This window comes from Heptranchias perlo, chromosome 28 (genome assembly GCF_035084215.1).
Source record: "Heptranchias perlo isolate sHepPer1 chromosome 28, sHepPer1.hap1, whole genome shotgun sequence".
NCBI lineage: Eukaryota > Metazoa > Chordata > Chondrichthyes > Hexanchiformes > Hexanchidae > Heptranchias > Heptranchias perlo.
Genome location: NC_090352.1, coordinates 17231578 through 17254252, shown reverse-complemented (window position 1 = coordinate 17254252; position 22675 = coordinate 17231578). Strand labels below are relative to the sequence as shown.

The 22675-nt window shown below is 43.8% G+C and overlaps 1 protein-coding gene across 2 annotated transcripts in view; it reads right to left on the bottom strand.

Annotated features, from left to right (window-relative positions):
* caln1 (calneuron 1) overlaps nucleotides 1-22675 on the bottom strand; it is a 222016-nt gene that overhangs the window by 163924 nt on the left and 35417 nt on the right. For both annotated transcript variants that reach the window (XM_067967919.1, XM_067967918.1), the window contains one exon: nucleotides 1034-1146. In XM_067967919.1, the coding sequence (XP_067824020.1) occupies nucleotides 1034-1146 (113 nt within the window). The remainder of the gene's footprint in view (nucleotides 1-1033; nucleotides 1147-22675) is intronic.

The window sequence follows — 22675 nt, the reverse complement described above, 5'->3', positions numbered from 1 at the left end:
CTTGTCAGTTGTCTAATGACTAATTTGTAACGATCATCTTTGGGGGCGAGGAGGGGGTGAGCAAAGTCATTTTGCAGTCGAGTTGGCTCCATTTACATAAAAATCATGACCATTATTTCAATGCACATATCATTCAAGACAAACTGCGTTTCCCCAGCAAATCTTACAAGCTTGTCACCCCGTGGAGAGTGCAGTTTCCAGAGCTGAGCAGCAGAAGGATCAAGAAGCAGGAACAATCGAGTGCCTTTCACTAACAGTACCAGACATCAACCAGCCGTTACAGAATAAAAATCAGTGCAGTACCTTAAACTGCCACAAACAAGACTGGCAAATTATCACCAGCCACACTAAGGTTATACCACATCATATCATCACATATTAACCATTACTTTAAAATCCCCAAAATTATAAAATGTTATTAAACAAAAATAGTTCTCAACCCACTGCCCCCCACTGAGCATCCTCTTTATACTACAGACAAATATGTAGATCCCAAGGAGAAAATGTCCTTTTTGCTATTTGTAGTGAAATTGTAAATGCATTCTTTATAAACGTGTTTACAATTAGAAATAGTACATAGACCAAATCCTCCCCGCAAAACTAGTTTTAAGTATAAGTTCCTGGGTTGAATGTGCAGAACCAATAACACCCTGATGTTGAACATCTTGTGACATCAGAATAGCTTCCTTGTGACATCATAAATGAATGAATCTGCTTAATGTTGTCACAGGGAAGCTGTTGTGAAGTCACTGGAGTTATTGTGACATCACAAAGAATATGCGAACATTTTTATGAATGAGCATACTTGCATTTTTATGCAAATTTACAAATCCAATTTTACCTCATTTGATGTAAATCGATCATTGCATCTTAAAATCAGAATGCTTAGCTGATAACCTCTGTGATTGTAGATCTTCTGCATGTGATTTAAATATCAAGCAGACCTTGTTGCTATGTGACACGGGACAAGACTTTAATATGTGGACAGTGCTGCCTAGTACCACAAAGTTATCCAATTAAATAAATATCTTACCTGCCAAAAAATGGAGTCTATTGTGCTGCCATGAAATCCTTCTCGAACTTCAGATGACAACAATTTAGGGCCTAGTATTGTCATAAATTCGTCAAAGTCCACTTGTCCATCTCCTGCGACACACAAATAAAGTGAACAATTATTCTTACTGAAGCTCCTATTTTCAGATTTTTGTTTTCATGTTGGTGGAAGGAGACGCGAGCAAATAAGATAGTGTGCGATATCCTTTAGCGATGTTTGCTCCAGCCTCCTGCACCTGCATCTGCATCAGAGCCCGTTGTAACTCATCAACTCACTCACCTGTCCGCTCAGCTGAAGATCGTCACGTGGGGGACGATGTAATTAGGAAGAGGCAGGGAATATGGGAAGAAATGAAAATGCAAAGCGTACATAAAATGTATTTATATAGCTGACCAGTTTGTTGCTGGCAGATTCTTTGAGTTCTTACTAAGTGCATATGTTAGCAATTGGTGGTCATCCAATGAACTATTAACATTTGGTGATCTACAATCTGGATAGGACTGGTGTCACCAAGCAGAAGTATGAGTGGGTGGACATTGAAAAGATTGGACTACAGTATCAGTAGACGAGGACACATTTCTTGAGACTGTGGAATACAAACAGGACCTAATTAAATGCTTCATTATATTTTTCCTCCCAACTCTGTCCTTTGCTTGTAAGGTTGGATTGGGAACCTTACAAGCTAGTGTGGAATCATGGCACAATCTGCAACTTTCCAATCTTTGGCACAATTCACAGGATCTCCAGCTTACTGCACCAACACACTCCGTCGACCTGAAACATTGGACCAGAAATCGCTCCCGAAATAACGGAGGAGCTCAACAGCGCTCTCAGTTTTTAGTGATGAATTGAAGGAGCAAGTTCCAGCGTTCACACATGCGCAGTAAAACGCAGAAAACGTGAACTGGCCCCTAGTGGTTCGCCGGCGATATGACAGCTTCAAATTAAAGGGCCATCGCACTCTGCAATCAGAGAAATCATTGAAAAAGCTGCAACTTGCTTATCTGCCCAGCTGGAAAATAACTAATTATGCCACCAAACAAGTAAGCTTAAAAATACCGGGTCTAAACTAAGTTTTAACAGCACGGCTAGTCTTAATGACTGCCAAACAACTAAAAACGAACTTTTAAAAATGTGAAGTCTCATATTACTCCTTATTTAATAGTTTTTGATCATTAAAAAAAGACTTTTTAAATTTAAAAATTGTAAATTGTTTTTTCACTTTTCCCTTCTGTCTCTTTAATTTAATTCAATTATTTCTTTGGCCTTTTATTTAAAAAAAATTTTTAATTTACAATGACATGCAAAATACTAACTTTAAATGAATGAAGTCTGCTTGCCTGCTTGAGCAATTCAACCTGAATCAGTGGACGTGACTTCTCTTCCTGACAGATTTTGTGGGCGTTCCTTCCCCTCACAGACTTTTCCAGCCGTGTGGTAACTCACGCTGCTCAGAGGCTGGGTTGATAGCGCACATTTTGTTTAAAGTTTAAATTCAAGCAATTCGACGCCACAGAGCCCACAGTAAGTATTTTCATTAATTAAATTCGCAGGAGCTGCGGTGAGCGGCACCTCACTGCTTGGAGCGATTTCTGGCCCATTAACTCTGTTTCTCTCTCCACAGATCCTGTCTGTCTTGCTGAGTATTTCCAGCATTTTCTGTTTTTATTCCATATAGGCGTACTTATTTGTCATGGTTCATCTTCCCTGAACAGTTTCAGCAAAGACTCTCAGTCCTTTAACCCTTCTATTTTTCCTGTTATTTTCCCCATTGTCATTCTCTACTGACCCTGGCCAAGCTGAAGCTTATGTGGCATGACTGCAGACTCACGTTGCAGTACAGCTATGAGTGGCAGCAGCCCTCTAGTGCCTTGCCCGATTAGGCCATTCTACATGTAAAGCCTAGACAATGAGTGTAAGTAGGCCATGTAAGTCCTTGGAGCAGGAAACCTGGCTGGTTTCCCCTTCTTTAGCTTGAGATGGCGGAGGCCAACTCTCCCCCACTCCAAGTAATTCATTACTGCCAGAATCAAACCTGGGGCTTTCCCAGTTTAAATGGCTAATGGCCACACTACACGGTGCATTCACCCATTCAGCAATGAGGCATTTTAACCCTAATTTCCTCCCTCTTTGCTATCCCATGTATCTTGTCACCCTGTCGTTGTTCCTTCTCTCCATTTCATAATGGCAGTTGGTCTTCCCCATGAAGAAATCACTTTATAAACAATTTTATCCTTACCAAAAAAATATGGGCAACAAAACTACAATTTTGGACCAAGGAAGAATAGAACTGATGGCAGGCTTACACTTAGTATCAAAAATCTCTTCCACACATAAAATGTGGAATCTGTATTTTTCCTCCTCCCATTTAAACCTCTATTTTTAATCTCCCACCATAACTTCACTTCACCCCTGTCCCGAAAGTGGGTAGGTAATCTAGGCCACTCAGCTGTGCACCAGTTCAGCCCAGATCAACTCTCCTGAATTTTTCGCTCTCCCCACGCATCATATGAAACCAATCTTCTTCTACTTTATGTCTTCTACTGACAAAATGGTCAAGTCAGCAATTTATCATGGGCCGAAGACCACCTTGCAGCATTCCATCAAATAGAGCATGGCAGGAGTTATGGGGTCTGGTACTGAGCCTCATTAACCTAAATATTGTTATGCATTTGAGTTAATGTTTTACAGAACAGGATTATGATGTTCAGCTCATCAAATTGTTCTGCCATTTTGTTAGCCCTAGTAGCTCCAAAGGACCTCAATTGATTCTGCACCAATGGCCTTGTGGGACAGTCCATTCTCACAACGCTTTGTGTGAAGACAATTTTTTCTGGATTTCACTTGTAGCCGGCTTAATCTGAATTCTAACATTTTGGGGGTGATTTTAAAACCCAAGAACGGGTGGGTTGGGGGCGGGTGGGAGTTGAAAACGGTTGTTTTCTCAGGTCGCAACCGCAAAATTTTTGCACTTGGCATTCCCAGTGTAAACTTTGCCGCGCCGACGTTAAACCCGGAAATAAAGCCGGGTTGCGGCCACGACCCAAAAAACAACTGTTTTCAACTCCCACCCGCCCCAACCCCCCGTTCTTGGAGTTTAAAATTTCCCCCTTTGTCTTTATGTTCTAAAGTCTCCTACTAGAGGAAAGAGTCTTTCTCTATTTACCCTTCATTATTTTAAACACCTCAAGCTTCTCATCTCCAGAGAATGTAACCTAAGTTTACTCGTCTCAGCTAAGTCCCTTCATCCCAGGTATCATCCTGGTAAATGGTCACTGAAGTCCTTCTGAGACCTATATATTGTTGCTAAGTTGGGGTGCCTGAAACTGACCAAAATGGGGCAGATATTATGAATTAATGTTCCTGGCACACAGCCTCATGTTATGTAAGCGCAGAGGTCAGTGCCCCATCCAGATTTCTGTCCTTTAAAATTAATTGTCATGCACTCCAGTCACACAAAGCTGTATGCTGGGAATGCTAATTTTTAAAATCTATCCCAATATTCCAAATGAGGTCTGTGCAGCACTCTGTATAATCTTGTTTATATATTCCATACCTATCGTAATCAAGGCTAGCATCCCATTAGCCTTTTTTGATTGCTTTTTGTTCTACAAGCCAGCATTTAGTACGTATGCCCCTAGACTGCTGAACCCCTTCGTTCATTTAACACTCCCCCCACTAAATGCTTCTCCGTTTACACTGTATTTCCATGTGCCGTTCTTACATTCAAAGCGCACTACCTCGCGTTATGTTAAGCTGTATCTGCTATCATTCCCCCTGCATTGTTTCATTATTAAATGTTTGTCGGGGATACTTCAGTTTACCTTCTCAGCTCAGAGATTCCTCGCTTCATGCACAAACATCGGATAATCCATTAAAAACCAGAATGGCAACCCCTCTCCTCTAAAAGACGAAAATACTCTTGTGACATGATTCAACAGCTTTCAGCAAATATCTGTGAGAAGTTCAGTTATATTTCCCACTGCGTATTTTTCTTAAATATAATTATTATTTCTTCTGCCAGTTTTTTCATTATTTTTTACTCTGAAGTTATTAAATTCTGAATTTAAAGAAACCTGTCTTCTATAATGTATCATTTGGTATAAACTAGAGATAAAGTTAATTTAGAAAGAAAATTAGTGTTATCAATTACTGCTGACCACTCTCTGCCAGTTAGCTCCTCTTCCAGTAAGTATTTTTCGAACAAGGTTAATTCTATTACTAATACAGTCCCCACCGCTTATAGTGGGCGCACTGGTACTAATGCGATTTGCCCGCTACATGTGTTGGATGGTTTAAAGGGGTAGTACTATTACTATTGAACAAGTATGTAACTAGCTTTATCTAAACCACACCTGCTAAAAACTCAAATACTTATGTTAAAAAATATTTTAAAAGTTATTAAAATAATTAGTTCAACATTAAAAATTATATAATTGAATAGAAATTTTACACCATAGCAGTCCTAGACGTCTCCGGCAAAGAACTCTGGAATCCGAGTCTGAATGGATGCCAATCTACGTCCACCTTTCTGAGAGCTTCCAAGTCTGGTTTTATATTGGAATGCTGCACCACAGCACGCCGCAATGTGAGCACCACAGAACGAACATCAGTTGGCGTCACCATAACCAGTTGCTATTTACTTATTGACTAGGTTTGTTATTGCAGTCAGTGCAGAGTAGTGCAGGCCTAACCTGCCACTAGATAGAGGTGATTAAGTATACTAGGCAATTGCACCTTAATGAGGTGTGAAGTAATGAGTAAACACCTGTTTCCGCCCAGAACACATCGAGCGCTTAACACGCTGAGGAAAGGCCACTGTGTAAGGTCAACCCACCTTGTATTGTACAGCATGTATTATAAGATATGTACTGTGTTTTAAACTGTAATATTTGGATCATATTATGTATGATCCACGTTGTATTGTTTTGAATTGTATCGCCTTAGAATTGTGGTAGCCTTAAATTTTATGAAATAAAGTATATTTTGATATATAAAAAAAAGCGTAACACGCTGTAAACGGCAACATTATAATTGACTGGAAATGGCAAAATGGTTAGCGTTTTTTGGCCAAAAGTGTAATGGCCAAAGTGTGATGGACAAAGCACACACAAACATCCCTTATCTATAAATAAAGATATATATGAGTATATATACAGGCACAAGTCGACGTCCAGTGGCATTGCACATGGAGAGTCAAGACCAAGTGTAGTTTTCAGGGCAAATGGGGTTCGACAGCAAAGGATAACTAGACCTGGGTGTGCAGATCGAATTCAGTCTCAATTTTAAAAATCATATATTCTGCCTTCACTTTTAGATAATACTTTGATTTAATATTTTTTTAGAGTTAAATAGAAAAATTTACAGCAATTTGGAAACAGAGAAGCAGAGTTGATTGGAGTATAGGGGTTTCTCTGCAGTACAGGCTGAGGAGCTGACAATGTAAACCTGAGGAACAACAGTGGGAGAATGTAATTACAATGTGACAAATTTGCAGAGGCATTTTCCGCTATACATGTGGACAGACATTTACATTGAAAAAAAAGTTGGCACAAAAGCGTGAGAAAAATGTGACAAGAGTAAGTGGGATTCTGTACATGGGGAATGTGTGCAGGTGTAAGATTTTTAATATATTGTAGATGTAGAACTTTTCAAATATTTTTCCAATAAGTTTTACTTCCTAAGAGAATACAGAGCAGAGGAGTCGTATTACTCATTATCCAGTCGAATACAGCAGAAGTTGGAGGATGTGAATACTCCTGAGGTTGCTATCCTAATTACATATTCATGAGGTGATGTATGCTGACAGCCAGTCATTGTGATTGATGGAAGGCAGAGATACTCAGCTGCTTCTTTGATACTCTATAAGTTATTGACTTTAAATGTGAATTTGTAGAGTATAGTAATAAAAGAATAAAAGAAGGATATTCATGTGGGAGTATTTTATGAAGAACTGAAGATTATTAAGAATTTTTAAATTATTAGCACTAACCATACAAGATTATAGTTATATTCCAGCTAAACAAAGACAATTATCTTTTCAAATTAATTGAAAGACTGCAGAAAATTAACAGGGACAGCTCTTCAATTAAAACAAATCTAAATTCTATATGCAAATGTTGATTCCCATTTGCACCTGATTGGCTAATATTGCATATTCATTAATCTGCAATCTAAAACATCAAATTTTTTCAATGCTGTGTGCTTTGGTGTTTCACTTTTATTACACACAGATTAATGAAAGACTAAAACACAGCTCTTTTTATTTCCATATTTTACTATAGGATGAATCTCCAACATCATAGAGCTAAATTCATTTAAGACCAGTAAAGATATAATCAAGATTTCAAAAAATATATAATTTAATGTTAAAATATCCTTCATGAATGGATACACAAATGGATTCTACATCTGGAAAAAAATATTTTCTGTGAACGATAAACAATTTGGTGAGTTTATTAGGGATTATGGAATACAAGGGATTATTTTGGTATGAGGTTAAATCCTACCTTATGTCCATATCTGTGAGAGATGGTAGTACCTTCAGAAGACCAAGGGGCACTGGCAATATTGCAGGGAGTCAGTCGCCTACCCAACTGAATCCTCATTTGATTATAGAGATCAGCCAAAGCTCCCACTATGTCCAGAATTAAGGGGATTATAGCGCAATGTCTATAGTGCAATGTCCATAATGCTGATGCAAATTAGTTAGAGTTGACCCACATTAGAAGGTGCAGTGAGCCATAGTCCACTGTGACACCGAGGGCTTGTGCACCAGGAAGGCTCATAAAGGCCCTGGAAATTATTTAAATGATCTATGGCTGAGCAGCACTGCAGGTGCTCAGCCCATATCAAATGAAAAAAACAAAGAACTTGCATTTATATAGCACTTTTCACGAACTCGGGATGTCCCAAAGTACTTTACAGCCAATGAAGTACTTTTGAAGTATGGTCACCCATGTAATGTAGGAAACACAGCAGCCAATTTGTGCACAGCAAGGTTCCACAAACAGCAATGTGATAATGACCAGAAAATCTGTTTTGGTGATGTTGATTGAGAGATAAATGATGGCCAGGGCACCAGGAGCCCTGCTCTTCTTCAAATAGTGCCATAGGATCTTTCACGTCCGCCTGAGAAGACAGACAGAGCCTTGGTTTAATGCCTCATCCAAAAGACGGCATCGCCGACAGTGCAGCACTCCCTCAGTACTGCATTGAGGTGTCAGCCTGAATTTTGTGCTCATGTCTCTGGGGTGAGACTTGAACCTACAACCTTCTGTCTGAGAGGTAAGAGTGCTATCACTGAGCCATGGCTGACACTTTAAATGAATACTGCATGGTACGCCCATTCAGCTATATTGAGTCCTCTTTCTTAAAAGAGAATCAACTTGGTCATTGTAGCAACTTGCTGTATGTTGACTCAGCAATTTGACTGTTAATTTGCTGAATGATTTTGCTATCAGTACTGAAGCTATTCTGACCTTAAAGCTACACCCTACTTCCCATCTGACGGTACTTTTAAGGGAATTTTAATTACTCACGGCCTACATAGGACATATAGCTATCTGCTTAGATATCCCTCTCGATCTAAAGAAGAGGAGCATCTGAGAGTACCTGCAAGACAGGTGCCATTGCACCTTAATTTCTATAGAAGAAGCTGTTTTGACACTACTACTTGTGTATGCAGTTAATGTAATGATATCTGGATATGTCTGCGGACATTTGCGCACAGCAACAAGGATCCTCATCACAGAACTGCTCAGTCTCCTGGGAATCACTTCCAGGAAAGAGGCTGCTATGTCAGTGGCTGTCAAGGTGACCAATGCCTTGAACTTTTATGCCCCTTGGCCTTTACAAGTAACAGCAGGAGATATCGGACAAGTCTCAAAATCTGCAATGCACTATTGCTTCAGGCAGGTGACAGAGGCCATATCTCATCAATTTCCCCATGAAAAACAGCCAGCGACATACAACAGTCTTGCTCTTTTACCATCTGGCAGGACTCCACAAAATGCGGCGTATTATTGATGGTATGCAGGTGGTCAAATCGGCCCCTATGCCCAATGCCAGCCAGCTCTGGAACAGAAAGGGGTTCTATTCTATGTCATGAATGAGCAGCTGGTCTGTACAGAAGCATGCATATTAATGCCCACTACCCTGACAGCTGTCATGATTCCTTTACAGCAGTTGATGTGATATTATTTTAAGGACCTGGAGAACTGGATAGATGGCTGCTAAGGGACCAAGGCTATTCACTGGAGCCTTGTATCATGTCCTCTTTGGCACACCCATGTACAAGACAGGAAGAAAGATACACCGAGACACATGCAACTACCCGTGACATGTTGGAGCAGGCCATTGGAATGGTAAATCACTGTCATCTTTCTGGGTTTTTTAACTATTTTTCCATAGTAAGGAGCTGGAAAAAATTAATTTTTATTCTGTATTTTTAAAAGCAATCTGTATTCTCACAAATTTTAAAACTACAGGCACCTAGACGAAAGGTGGTTAATATGCTAATCGCAAATTGCATCTCCCAGAGACTACACAATAAGCGATTTGTTTGTTTGTCTGGGTATTTGGAAAGGCAAATCACCATTGTGTTAGAAAACTCTTTGATCTCTGTTGGTGTGTGAGAGGGTCAGGCTTATTGACACAGAGGGAGAGCAGAACAAAGACACCAAAAAACAAGTGTTTATGACTCCACTGTGTCAGTCAATGAGTTGGAGGTGGAGCAAGACTTACGTCCAGACTTACAGCAAACAAGTGTATTTTACAGCAAACAAAGTCTATTTATTCAGCAGAGTCTATTTAAACAGCACACTATAGCAAACAGTCTATTTACTCAGCAAACAGAGTCTATTTAAAAAGAGTCTCTACCAACTACAGCAAACAGAACTCATGACCGAAACTACAGCAAAGTCTCCCAACGAAAGCAGGGTTATTTCTCCAGCAGAATGCAGTGAGTGGAGCATAGTTACATAATATAAATTGATTATTTCTCCATCAAAATGCAATGCGTGGAGGAAGATACGTACAAACTTTCTGCATAAAATCAATCCCAGTCACTTACAGTAGTGCAGTCTCCAGGTGTGATTCACGGGGGATTTACCCAAACACCTCCATTCTGGCCAAGAATAATGGTGTCACTATATGCAGCCACCAAAAAAGGCAGTCAGGCTTGTGGAAATGGGACATTGCACAGACTGTGAAAGACAGGAGATTGCAGGAAGGGTGGCTCTGCCCTGAGAACAGGAAGCAGAGAGATTATTCTGTTTAAGTAAGATGATCCACTGAAGTGGGGGTAGTGTTCTTTGCTTTGTATCATTACGTAAAAATAAGTTGTACCAATGAACTAAACTATCCTGATCCTATCCATTGCTCTATATGTTTCACTTTATAGTGGAATAAAGCAGAAAATTGTTGTTTATATAAAGATCTGCACTCATAAAGGGGGTAATCTACTCTTGAAAACAAAGGACTGTTAACAGGCAAAAAAACCTTAAGAAACCGCACCAAGTCCTGTTCACCCTGCACTCGCTGACCTAAATTGGCTCCGGGTCCGGGAATGCCTCTATTTTAAAATTCTCATCCATGTTTTCAATTCCCTCCATGGCCTTGACCCTCCCTATCTCTATAGCCTTCTCCAGCCCTACAACCCTCCGAGATCTCTGCGCTCCTCCAATTCTGGCCTTTTGCGCATTCCCTATTTTCATCTCTCCACCATTGGAGTCCATGCCTTCAGCTGCCTAGGCCCTAAGCTCTGGAATTCCTCCCTAAACCTCTCCACCTCTCTACCTCTCTCTCCTCCTTTAAGACGTTCCTCAAAACCTACCTCTTTGACCAAGCTTTTGGTCACCTGCCTTAATATCTCCTCATGTGGCACGTTGTCAAATTTTGTTTGCTAACCCTCCTGTGAAGCGGCTTGGGACGTTTATATTAAAGGCGCTATATAAATGCAAATTGTTGTTGTTATTGTTAAAAACAAGATAAGGAAGAATAACAGACACAGGTGGGTGTCTGACATTATGGTCCAACTACGTTAAGTAAGTCATGCAAGCTGGACGTAACAAATGGGTTATAAAAACCTAAAGATGACCATCTTCAGAAGAGAAGAACTCTTGGCCCGGGTGGGTATAAGTATATGTGAGCCTGAGTTTATGTTATGTGATATCTTGATCATCCACTCCCTCTACCACTGGCGCACCGTGGCTGCAGTGTGTACTATCTACAGGATGCACTGCAGCAACTCACCAAGGCTTCTTCGTCAGCACCTCCCAAACCTGCAACCTCCACCACCTAGAAGCACAAGTGCAGCAGGCGCATGCAAACACCATTAACTGCACGTTCCCCTCCAAGTCACACACCATCCCGACTTGGTCACATATTGCCATTGCTTCATTGCTGGGTCAAAATCCTGGAACTCTCTACCCAACAGCACTGTGGGAGAACCTTCACCACATGGACTGCAGCGGTTCAAGAAGGCGGCTCACCACCACCTTCTCAAGGGCAACTAAGGATGGGCAATAAATGCTGGCCTTGCAGCGACGTCCATGTCCCCAGAATGAATATTTTTAAAAAGGTAAGCGAATGCAAGCAAGGTTAGTTAGCAACTAATCGTGTAATTGAATAAATATTGAAAATTAATCAAACTCAGTGGGATCATTTTAACCCCCCACGATGGGCGGGAGAGGATTGGGGAGGGGATTAAATTGGTAAATATGTGAAACCCAAACCCAACCCATCGCGAATGTGCCTATTTTCAGTTTAACCACGGCAGGTAGGGGGGCGGCCGAGTAACCTGCTCTGGAGAGGCGGGTTCATAATTATAATATTTAAATGAGGCTCCATTCCTCAGATTTTGGCAGCCATTTGAGAACTGCCGACTCCAGCAGGTAAGTGCTCTTTAGAGCACTGTTTGTGGGCTAGGAAGAGCAGGAATGCTTCCCCCCTGGCCCCCCAAGCAAATCTTCTGCCGTGATCAGCCTCCTTCCCCACGATCTCCACCCCTCCCTGCAATCGGCCTCCCTCCCCACAATCTGCCAACCCCCCTCACCCCCCGTGATCTGCCGACCCTCCCTGTGATCTCTCCCTTCCTGCAATTGACCCCCCTCCCCATGATCAGCCAACCCCCCCCCGCCCCCCGTGATCTGCCGATCCTCCCTGTGATCTCTCCCTTCCTGCAATTGACCTCCCTCCCCATGATCAGCCGACCCCCTCTCCTTGATCTGCCGATCCCCCCATGATTGACCTCCCTCCCCACGATCGGCCTACCCCCCCCCCCCCCCACTATGACCCATCTTTCCCTCCCTCCCTCCTCACTGCCACACTCCGAGCCCCCCCACCATGCCCCGATGTTTTCCGATTGCCGGGGACCATCCCTAGCGCTCCTCGGCTGTGGCCTTCCACTGCAGGCTTTCTCGCCCGGCAACGGCCAGCCCCTCAGTCTAGGCCGGCTGCCGGGCAGGAAACAGAGTAGAAAAATTCAGCTGGATCTCCGCCTTCTCGGCATTCCCGTGTTCCCCAGCCGCTAACATGCACCTCCTTCTCCCTTCCCACCTCCCAATAAATATCGGGGCCAGTGTCTCTCTCTGTTCTTGGCTTTGAACTAATTGGGAATCAGATATTCAGCAGTTTGTCACTTCCTGATTGAATGGCTGGGCTACATTGGGTGCCTTATGGTTCGAATATCATTTGAACAAATAAATTACCTTTGGTGCATCGGGTGCTCATGTGAAGCCAGCATGGGCTCCCTCTACACCAAAGGCATTATTATTTAACTTACAACAGGTAAAAGGGAGCCAATACTCTGACTGAGATAAGCCCACCAGCATTGCCCATAGCCTCACATCAAAGCCCATGAATACAACAGCATTTCTACACAACTACCTTAATCTGTTTCATCCCAAATGAAATGTCATGACACATTAGAATAGCAGTGAAACTAGAATTCATTAATTTCTTTCTAGTTTGCTGTGCAGGCATGTTCAACATATTTTGCTCTGATGTTTCTCTTTTATAAAAGTATATGTTGTGTGCCTTTTACTCTCCGATGTTCTTTCTAAGTGTTTCCATATTGGGAGGAGGAAGTGAGGCGGATGGCTGCTAGATGGCAGTGTCACCCTCTAAGGATGGAGTTAATTCAGTGTTGGATTAGTACAGGAGCTTCCAACTATAAGTGCCACGAGTAGTGAAGTGGTGGCTGCAGGGCCTGTACGCTATCTAACGCAGCTTAGACATTTGAGCGGGGTGGCTAGGTGATAGAGGTGTGGCTCCATCCTCAAAGACATCTCCTGCCATTCCTCTGCTGCCCGGCAGTCCATCAGCATGATCAGTGTGAGAGCAGACCTCTGGACAACAATGGGTTTGGTGAAGCCTTGCGTTGTGGCTTTCGCAATGTGATTTCCCCAACATGGTGAATCAAGACAAGATAGACAATTGTAGATTGGAGCCCAAGATCAATGAGAAAATTTGTAATGAAGCTGTGCTCAAATTTGGGATCTCAGCTGAATAGATTCCACACACTAAAACCCGGAATGACCATGCACTCCATGGTGGATCTGCAGCTCAGTCAGATACAAAATTGGATTGACAAAGAAGACAGAGGGTGGTTGTAGAGGGTTGTTTTTCAAACTGGAGGCCTGTGACCAGCGGTGTGCCTCAGGGATCGGTGCTGGGTCCGCTGTTATTTGTTATGTATATTAATGATTTGGATGAGAATTTAGGAGGCATGGTTAGTAAGTTTGCAGATGACACCAAGATTGGTGGCATTGTGGACAGTGAAGAAGGTTATCTAGGATTGCAACGGGATCTTGATAAATTGGGCCAGTGGGCCGATGAATGGCAGATGGAGTTTAATTTAGATAAATGTGAGGTGATGCATTTTGGTAGATCGAATCCGGCCAGGACCTACTCCGTTAATGGTAGGGCGTTGGGGAGAGTTATAGAACAAAGAGACCTAGGAGTACAGGTTCATAGCTCCTTGAAAGTGGAGTCACAGGTGGATAGGGTGGTGAAGAAGGCATTCAGCATGCTTGGTTTCATTGGTCAGAACATTGAATTCAGGAGTTGGGATGTCTTGTTGAAGTTGTACAAGACATTAGTAAGGCCACACTTGGAATACTGTGTACAGTTCTGGTCACCCTATTATAGAAAGGATATTATTAAACTAGAAAGAGTGCAGGAAAGATTTACTAGGATGCTACCGGGACTTGATGGTTTGACTTATAGGGAGAGGTTGGATAGACTGAGACTTTTTTCCCTGGAGAGTAGGAGGTTTAGGGGTGATCTTATAGAAGTCTATAAAATAATGAGGGGCATAGATAAGGTAGATAGTCAAAATCTTTTCCCAAAGGTAGGGGAGTCTATAACGAGGGGGCATAGATTTAAGGTGAGAGGGGAGAAATACAAAAGGGTCCAGAGGGGCAATTTTTTCACTCAAAGGGTGGTGAGTGTCTGGAACGAGCTGCCAGAGGCAGTAGTAGAGGCGGGTACAATTTTGTCTTTTAAAAAGCATTTGGACAGTTACATGGGTAAGATGGGTATAGAGGGATATGGGCCAAGTGCAGGCAATTGGGACTAGCTTAGTGGTATAAACTGGGCGACATGAACATGTTGGGCCGAAGGGCCTGTTTCCATGTTGTAAACTTCTATGATTCTATGGCCATGAAGCACTGTTAAAGATGCAATTTGCAGACTCTTCCATAGATATCCCCAAACTATGCTGCCCGCTTGGTACATTCTCAAATGGCTGCATGAACTGCTGTTGCTGCAATGCCAAAATGTGTTTGTAAGTAAGCCCCGTGAGGTCTTAATCCCTCGCTTGTCCGATTCCACCTGCACTTGCCCCTTCTCAATCAAATTCTATGCTTCACTTAAGTGCTCTCTGCTGCACATTACTATGTGGAACTGAGACTTGGAGCATGACTGAAGTGAAGGAAGAAAGCTTAATGTATTTTATCAGGTAGGCCTCAGAAGGATGCTCATGTCTAAATGGCAAAAGAGGATTAAGAATGCGGTTGTGAGTGAAAGAACACAGTAACCAACGGTGCTTGTAAGGATTTAGCAAAAGAGGTTAACAAGCTCCCAAGAAAGTTCTCCCTAATAGTTTCAACAGAAAAGAGAAAATAAGGTTGACCTAGATGGAGAGGTAACATCACTAAAGATGCAGAAGAGAAGGATATTAAGTTGGAAAAGTTGCACGCTCCGATATTGCTCTTGGAGATGCCCAAAGGCAAGAGTGGGCACACCAGAAGTGCACTGATTCCAAATGCACCCATCAGTCCCAGCTTTGATACGCTGACTAATCTGAATAGGGTGCACATGCAATTGGCATTAGTTGTGCCTCTGGACACACATCCATTTCAAGACAGAAAAAACTCATGCATGAAGGCCTTAAAGGCCTGTGGACCATTAAAAGGGCTCTAGCTAAGTGTCTGTCAGGACAGTAGTAGGAGAACTCTGTTTGTTCTGCTAAACAAAAAAAGGCAAGGCAAACTTCTGATTACCTCTCTCAGCTATTTTGTTCACTGTGGCATTCAAATTCTTTTGCATTGAACCTGGAATTGGCAACTTAGGGGGCACAAATATAATGTAGTTCTCAAATTGTTAACAGTGACATAATCTAACTTAACACTGAAAATGTTTTTAAAAATGGGCTTGATTTTCTTGACCTTTGACTGCTGGGGAATACCCATTCCCTGAGTGCAAAGGTCAGGAAAAAAAGGGGGGGCGGAGACCCATTATGCTGGGTCTCCAGCTACTTTACTTTGCTCCAGCCCATCATTCCTTGTTAATGAGGGGCATTCCCAGCCTCCTGTCTCTTTTTTTTTCTGTTTTGGCAATGAGGTGTCCAGGCGCAGGCAGGGGTGCCCTAAGATGCGGTGGGAGATGGGGGGTGGGGAGGCAGGAAACAGAAGAGGGCCCCTGAAGGTAAGTCAAGGTGACCAACTGGATCTTCGAGCCTGGAGAGTAGCAGACAGAAGGTCCCAAAGCTGACAACCAGGACCACAGCTGCAGGCCTCTCAGGCTGGCAACTGTCCTGCTTTTTGCACTCAGTTTTCCGGTGCTAGGTGCTGTTAGGAGCTGGGCCTGTGCCAGGCTTGTCCCTAGGCCACATTAGTGGCCTGGAATACCAATATCAGTCACTGCTCAGGCTGGACAGGCTCAGCACACTTTGAACACATTGCTCCCATCCAGCAACAGGGCAGGGGGAGGGACCAGGAAAATCAGCCCCATATAATTTTCAGTTTTAACGAACCACCATATTCTTCAGGTTATATTAAAAAGAAAAATTGTGCAATCAATGATTATTATGTCATGTAATATGACGAAATTAATTCTGACACTCAACCCGAGTCTCATTTAACAAATGTGCTACTTCTGGGGTGGTGGGTGTAATACGTTTATTGAATTTTAGTTTTTAGCTTGACATAGTGGAGAGCTTGCAGTCTGGAAAAAAATTACTGCATAATCCAAGTACAGACTCCAGTTTACATTCCCACTCTTATTTTACTGATATTCTGATTAAGTGTAGCCCATTCCATGTAAGGGTAAATAGCTGTTGAGTGGATTGTATATTTGTGTGGGTAGGTGGGCTCAGGACCCTTCTATTTCTGGCATGAAGGTGCATTCCTGTTATCTGACAAACAGAACCTTTGACACAATTGCACGTATTTGCATCCTTTGAAAGACAGTTCAGGCAGAGGGGGTGATGCACTCTCTCCAACTGGATGAAGGTCATTGTCTCAATATTTGGACCCAATTTTATGGTTTGCTGGAAGTGTGCATCAGGAATTAATAAGATGGCTTGTATTTTTGATTGATTGATCTTACTCCGAAACGATAGATTAATAATACAGTCCTGGCACAGCAGCACATCGGGCACACTGCGGCCAAGCAGCTGAGCTCATGAGGCCAATTCATTTAAATATTTTGACAGCGTTCCCAGAGTTTTCGTGTTTGTTGTGCTGGGAGAACTCAAAGATTGGGATTTCTAATGCCAGCAGTTCTTACATCGCTGCTAGTTGCGTTTAAAGCTGTGCTTCAGATTTTTTTAAATAAATGGCTGGGGCTGAACTCTTCAGGAGTTGGGGGTCCGACTGCAAATGGTCTTGGGGCAAAAGATGACCCTATATGGAAGAGAGGTCCACCCAGCAGTAAAGACATCTGCCAGAGCAGAATGGATGGAAGTGATAGACGACGTAAATGTAGTGTCCCATGTGGCCTCAACTTGGAAGCAAGTGAGAAAGACATCTTCTCAACTGCACAAGGTTGCCACGGTAAGTGTGCAAATACACAGCTATATTTTAGTAGACTGCCTTACAAAGCATCTTTATTCCTCTTCACTGGAAGCTTGGTACACCATCACAGAGGGAGATTGCAATACAGTTTGCCAACTGGTGACCTTTGTAAATGCACCAACCAGCTAGGTTTCTTCCATGACACTACCTAGTGCTGACACATCAAACCATGCCAACCTTGGCAAGTATGAAGCATCAAGGAGAATGACAGCACAAGGTTCATTATTGCTGAAAATTCACACACTCACATAAGGCGGCACACGTCTTCTTTCAAATTGCACTCTCTCACAGATGGCCATTTTGTATCTGCTTCCAGGTGCACATAATGGAAAGCAGTGCATGCAGAAAGTGGGGGGGGCCTGCAAGCTACTTCGGACCTTGACTACGGGGGAGGAGATAGGGTTGCCAACTCTAGTTAGATGTATGCCTGGAGGTTTCATCACATGACCTCCCACCTACAACCACCTCACCCAGTCAAACAGCCTTTTTTCCCATCTTCAATATTTTTATATCTAATAAATGAAAGTGTTTAAAGACATTTCTTTTAAAAAACACAAATTTTTTAACGTCCCTCTGATTTTTCTCCCGGGTTGCTCGCCGCAGTGTCCAGGAGATTAATCTTTAATTGCTGGAAACTTTTTTTTTATTCGTTCATGGGATGTGGGCGTCGCTGGCAAGGCCGGCATTTATTGACCATCCCTAATTGCCCTTGAGAAGGTGGTGGTGAGCCGCCTTCTTGAACCGCTGCAGTCCGTGTGGTGAAGGTTCTCCCACAGTGCTGTTAGGAAGGGAGTTCCAGGATTTTGACCCAGCGACGATGAAGGAACGGCGATATATTTCCAAGTCGGGATGGTGTGTGACTTGGAGGGGAACGTGCAGGTGGTGTTGTTCCCATGTACCTGCTGCTCTTGTCCTTCTAGGTGGTAGAGGTTGCAGGTTTGGGAGGTGCTGTCGAAGAAGCCTTGGTGAGTTGCTGCAGTGCATCCTGTGGATGGTACACACTGCAGCCACTGTGCGCCGGTGGTGAAGGGAGTGAACATTTAGGGTGGTGGATGGGATGCCAATCAAGTGGGCTGCTTTGTCCTGGATGATGTAGAGCTTCTTGAGTGTTGTTGGAGCTGCACTCATCCAAGCAAGTGGAGAGTATTCCATCACACTCCTGACTTGTGCCTTGTAGATGGTGGAAAGGCTTTGGGGAGTCAGGAGGTGAGTCACTCGCTGCAGAATACCCAGCCTGTGACCTGCTCTTGTAGCCACAGATTTTATATAGCTGGTCCAGTTAAGTTTCTGGTCAATGGTGACCCCCAGGATGTTGATGGTGGGGGATTCAGCGATGGTAATGCCGTTGAATGTCATGGGGAGGTGGTTAGACTCTCTCTTGTTGGAGATGGTCATTGCCTGGCACTTGTCTGGCGTGAATGTTACTTGCCACTTATCAGCCCCTGGAGGTTGTCCAGGTATTGCTGCAAGCGGGTTCAGACTGCTTCATCATCTGAGGGGTTGCAAATGGAACGGAACACTGTGCAATCATCAGCGAACATCCCCATTTCTGACCTTATGATGGAGGGAAGGTCATTGATGAAGCAGCTGAAGATGGTTGGGCCTAGGACACTGCCCTGAGGAACTCCTGCAGCAATGTCCTGGGGCTGAGATGATTGGCCACCAACAACTACTACCATCTTCCTTTGTGCTAGGTATGACTCCAGCCACTGGAGAGTTTTCCCCCTGATTCCCATTGACTTCAATTTTACTAGGACTGCTGCATCTCAGCTGCCTAACACACTATAATAACTTGCAGGGATCAATAACATGACGCCAGCTATACAGCAGCAGGACCACTGCTCATTGAGTTCTAATCGCACATTATACCATGAGATCAAAATTTTAATAAATCCTACATACTTCCTCTAGTGACAAGAGCCTAAAATGCTGAAAGCACATTGTAATGGGACATAACCTTTAAGGGTTGCTGGGAAGAATTAAAAGGATTAGGGGGAATCTGATTTTTTAATTAATCTTTCAAAGTCTTTTAATTTGTTTATATACATTACAATAGTTCTACTTTTCAGTTACAGCTAGGTTTGCCCAGCTGCAGTATTGGTACATATGTGAAGCTAGGGAAAGCTGTAAGATTGTACGAGTGCTTTGCAGTAAAAGTAGATCAGATTGAGAGGATGCTCTTTGCTGCGTACTATGCCTCGTCCTGGAGTTGGACCACTGGACTTCCTGCAGCATGTTGCACAACTCTGTCACTGCCTCCCTGGTGAACCGGAGCCTCTGGAGGCATTGCTCCTCTGTCAGGTCCAGTTAACTTCTTTGTGACTGATGATACATATAGTTGGCAGGGGAATGATAAGTGGGAATCCTCCTTCTATGATAATACCACACCATTCCATCATCTGAAAGCTATTCCTGGTGCTCCAGCTCCTCTTCCTCCAAGTAGCACATGGAATTCTGAATATGATATCCACTGTTCTAAAGGGGATGGGTGGGAGCAAAAAACTGTGTGTAACTCCCCAGTTTTCCTTAAACATTCCTGAACGCCGTGCAGCCCAACTGCGGAAAAGAAACTAGTGCCCACAACCATCAGTCAATCATAGTTTATCATAAAGCGCGAGTGAGAAGGTGATGGTGGTTGAGGAGCAGGAACTAGTCGGGCACAGGGTTGGCTCGTCTCCTTCCTCACTGTAAAATACGAGGATTCAGATCGCAGAAGCCTGCTTCTAAAAAGTTCTTTCTGCAATTATTTGGGACTGTGCAAAACGGCTTGCTATGCCTGACAGCAACTCTGGATGAGTACACTAGCTGCAGTTATGCACAATGGCTCATCGGAACTACAGTCCACTCTGGGAGTGCATGGCAACTGCAGACACTTCTGCCGCTCAGAGGTGCTTTTCACACTGGGAGTCTCTCACGAACACTCGCATTGCTGGTATGGAGACCTCAGGCTCTAAAGTTCTGTATGTTCTCTTGTCTGACTCAGACCTGCTGGGCAATCAGATTGAGATAGCCATTGCACACGGCTTCACAAACTTCACTGCTTTCCAGAGGTGTGGCTCCCAGTCAGATCACTGGATATATTGAGTGAGCACCCAGCAGCATGGGGATAGCTCACTGACAGGACTGTTGGTGAATTCTGCAGCTCAGGCATTTACGTCTATGGGAGCTGGTGTACAAATCTTCCTGTCTGCAAAGTCTTTTTCAGCAGGGATATCTTCCAGGTCACTGTCAGTGTCTTGACTCTGCCTTTGGCTGTGGGGGGAGGGGAGGGGGTTGGGGGGTGCTCCTGCTCCACCTGTTCCATGGAAAGGCCTCTCTAGATGGAAAAGTTCTGCAGCATAGAGCAGACAATGATGATCCTGGAGACCTTGGTGGAACTGTAATGCAATGCACCTCCCTGATCTGTCCAGGCATTTGAAGTGCTGCTTCAACTGGCCAACAATACGCTCAATAATGATCCTAATGGCTGCCTGAGAATTGGCCATGTTTCCGTTCATCTGGTACTTGTACAGCTGCAAGGCACCATGAGCTGGGGCTGAAGAGGGTAGCTTCAGTATCCGAGACTGCATATTTATGGAATGTAATCTCCAATGGCTTATCACATCATTGTGTGCCAAAATGACCACATGGGTGCTATCAATAATGCCCTGAATTTTGGGGATTCCAGAGATGTGGAGGAATTGCAGTGCCCTCTTGTTCTAGCATCGGCTTTCCATGATAAAGGCCCTTGCACTTGTGAAAAAACACATCAGTGACCTGCTTGGTGCATCTACACACTGGTCAATGTTATCTGTAGTTCAAATTCCAGCAGATGACACAGCTCAGTCACTGCTTCCCAATGAAGTAGAGACTGCGAAGGCAGTTGTCCTCAGACATTCCCAGGTAGGTGCGCCCAGGTCTGTACACGTGGCTGTACAGGTAAGAATGGATGTGGGCAGTCTGCCTTTGATGCAACTGAACCTGCTTTGCATCCCGTCTCTCATCCTCTTCTCAGAAAGGAGCACTTAATGCAATTCACATTTTCTGCATTGAGATTGCAGCAATCAAGAAAAATAGCAGTTCAGCTTTAAGCAATCATTTTCTGAAAGACCAGCACATCGCTGATTTTAATGGGCTCTTCATTCTGGAAGGACTGAATGTACAGTGTATCCCTGGCGTGAAAAGCAGGAAATTGCAGGAGAGGGCATTACCATGCAATCTACATCGAAGTCAGCATTCCAGTTAAATTCTTGCACATTATGTAAGAGGTCATAAGGCCAGCCAAAAAAGTTGAACAAGTCAGGTATGGATCCAGCCACATTTGCACACTTGTTCTGCGTATGATCCCACCAACCAGAAACCCACCTATTGTGCTCCATGGGCAAGGAAACCTCCTGATGATTACCACGTACCGTCCTCCCTCAGCTGATGAATCAGTCCTCCTCCATGTTGAGCACCACTTGGAGGAAGCACTGAGGGTAGCAAGGGCACAAAATGTACTCTGGGTGGGGGACTTCAATGTCCATCACCAAGAGTGGCTCGGTAGCACCACCACTGACCGAGCTGGCCAAGTCCTGAAGGACATAGCTGCTAGACTGAGCCTGCGGCAGGTGGTGAGCGAACCAACACGAGGGAAAAACTTACTTGACCTCGTCCTCACCAATCTACCTGTCGCAGATGCATCTGTCCATGACAGTATTGGTAGGAGTGACCACCGCACAGTCCACGTGGAGATGAAGTCCCGTCTTCGCACTGAGGACACCATCCAACGTGTTGTGTGGCACTACCACCGTGCTAAATGGGATAGATTCAGAACGGATCTAGCAGCTCAAAATTGGCCATCCATGAGGTGCTGTGGGCCATCAGCAGCAGCAGAATTGTATTCCAGCACAATCTGTAACCTCATGGCCCGGCATATTCCTCACTCTACCATTACCAACAAGCCAGGGGATCAACCCTGGTTCAATGAGGAGTGTAGAAGAGCATGCCAGGAGCAGCACCAGGCGTACCTAAAAATGAGGTGCCAACCTGGTGAAGCTACAACTCAGGACTACATGCATGCTAAACAGCGGAAGCAACATGCTATAGACAGAGCTAAGCGATTCCACAACCAACAGATCAGATCAAAGCTCTGCAGTCCTGCCACATCCAGTCGTGAATGGTGGTGGACAATTAAACAACTAACGGGAGGAGGAGGCTCTGCGAACATCCCCATTCTCAATGATGGCGGAGTCCAGCACGTGAGTGCAAAATACAAGGCTGAAGCGTTTGCAACCATCTTCAGCCAGAAGTGCCGAGTGGATGATCCATCTCAGCCTCCTCCCGATATCCCCACCATCAC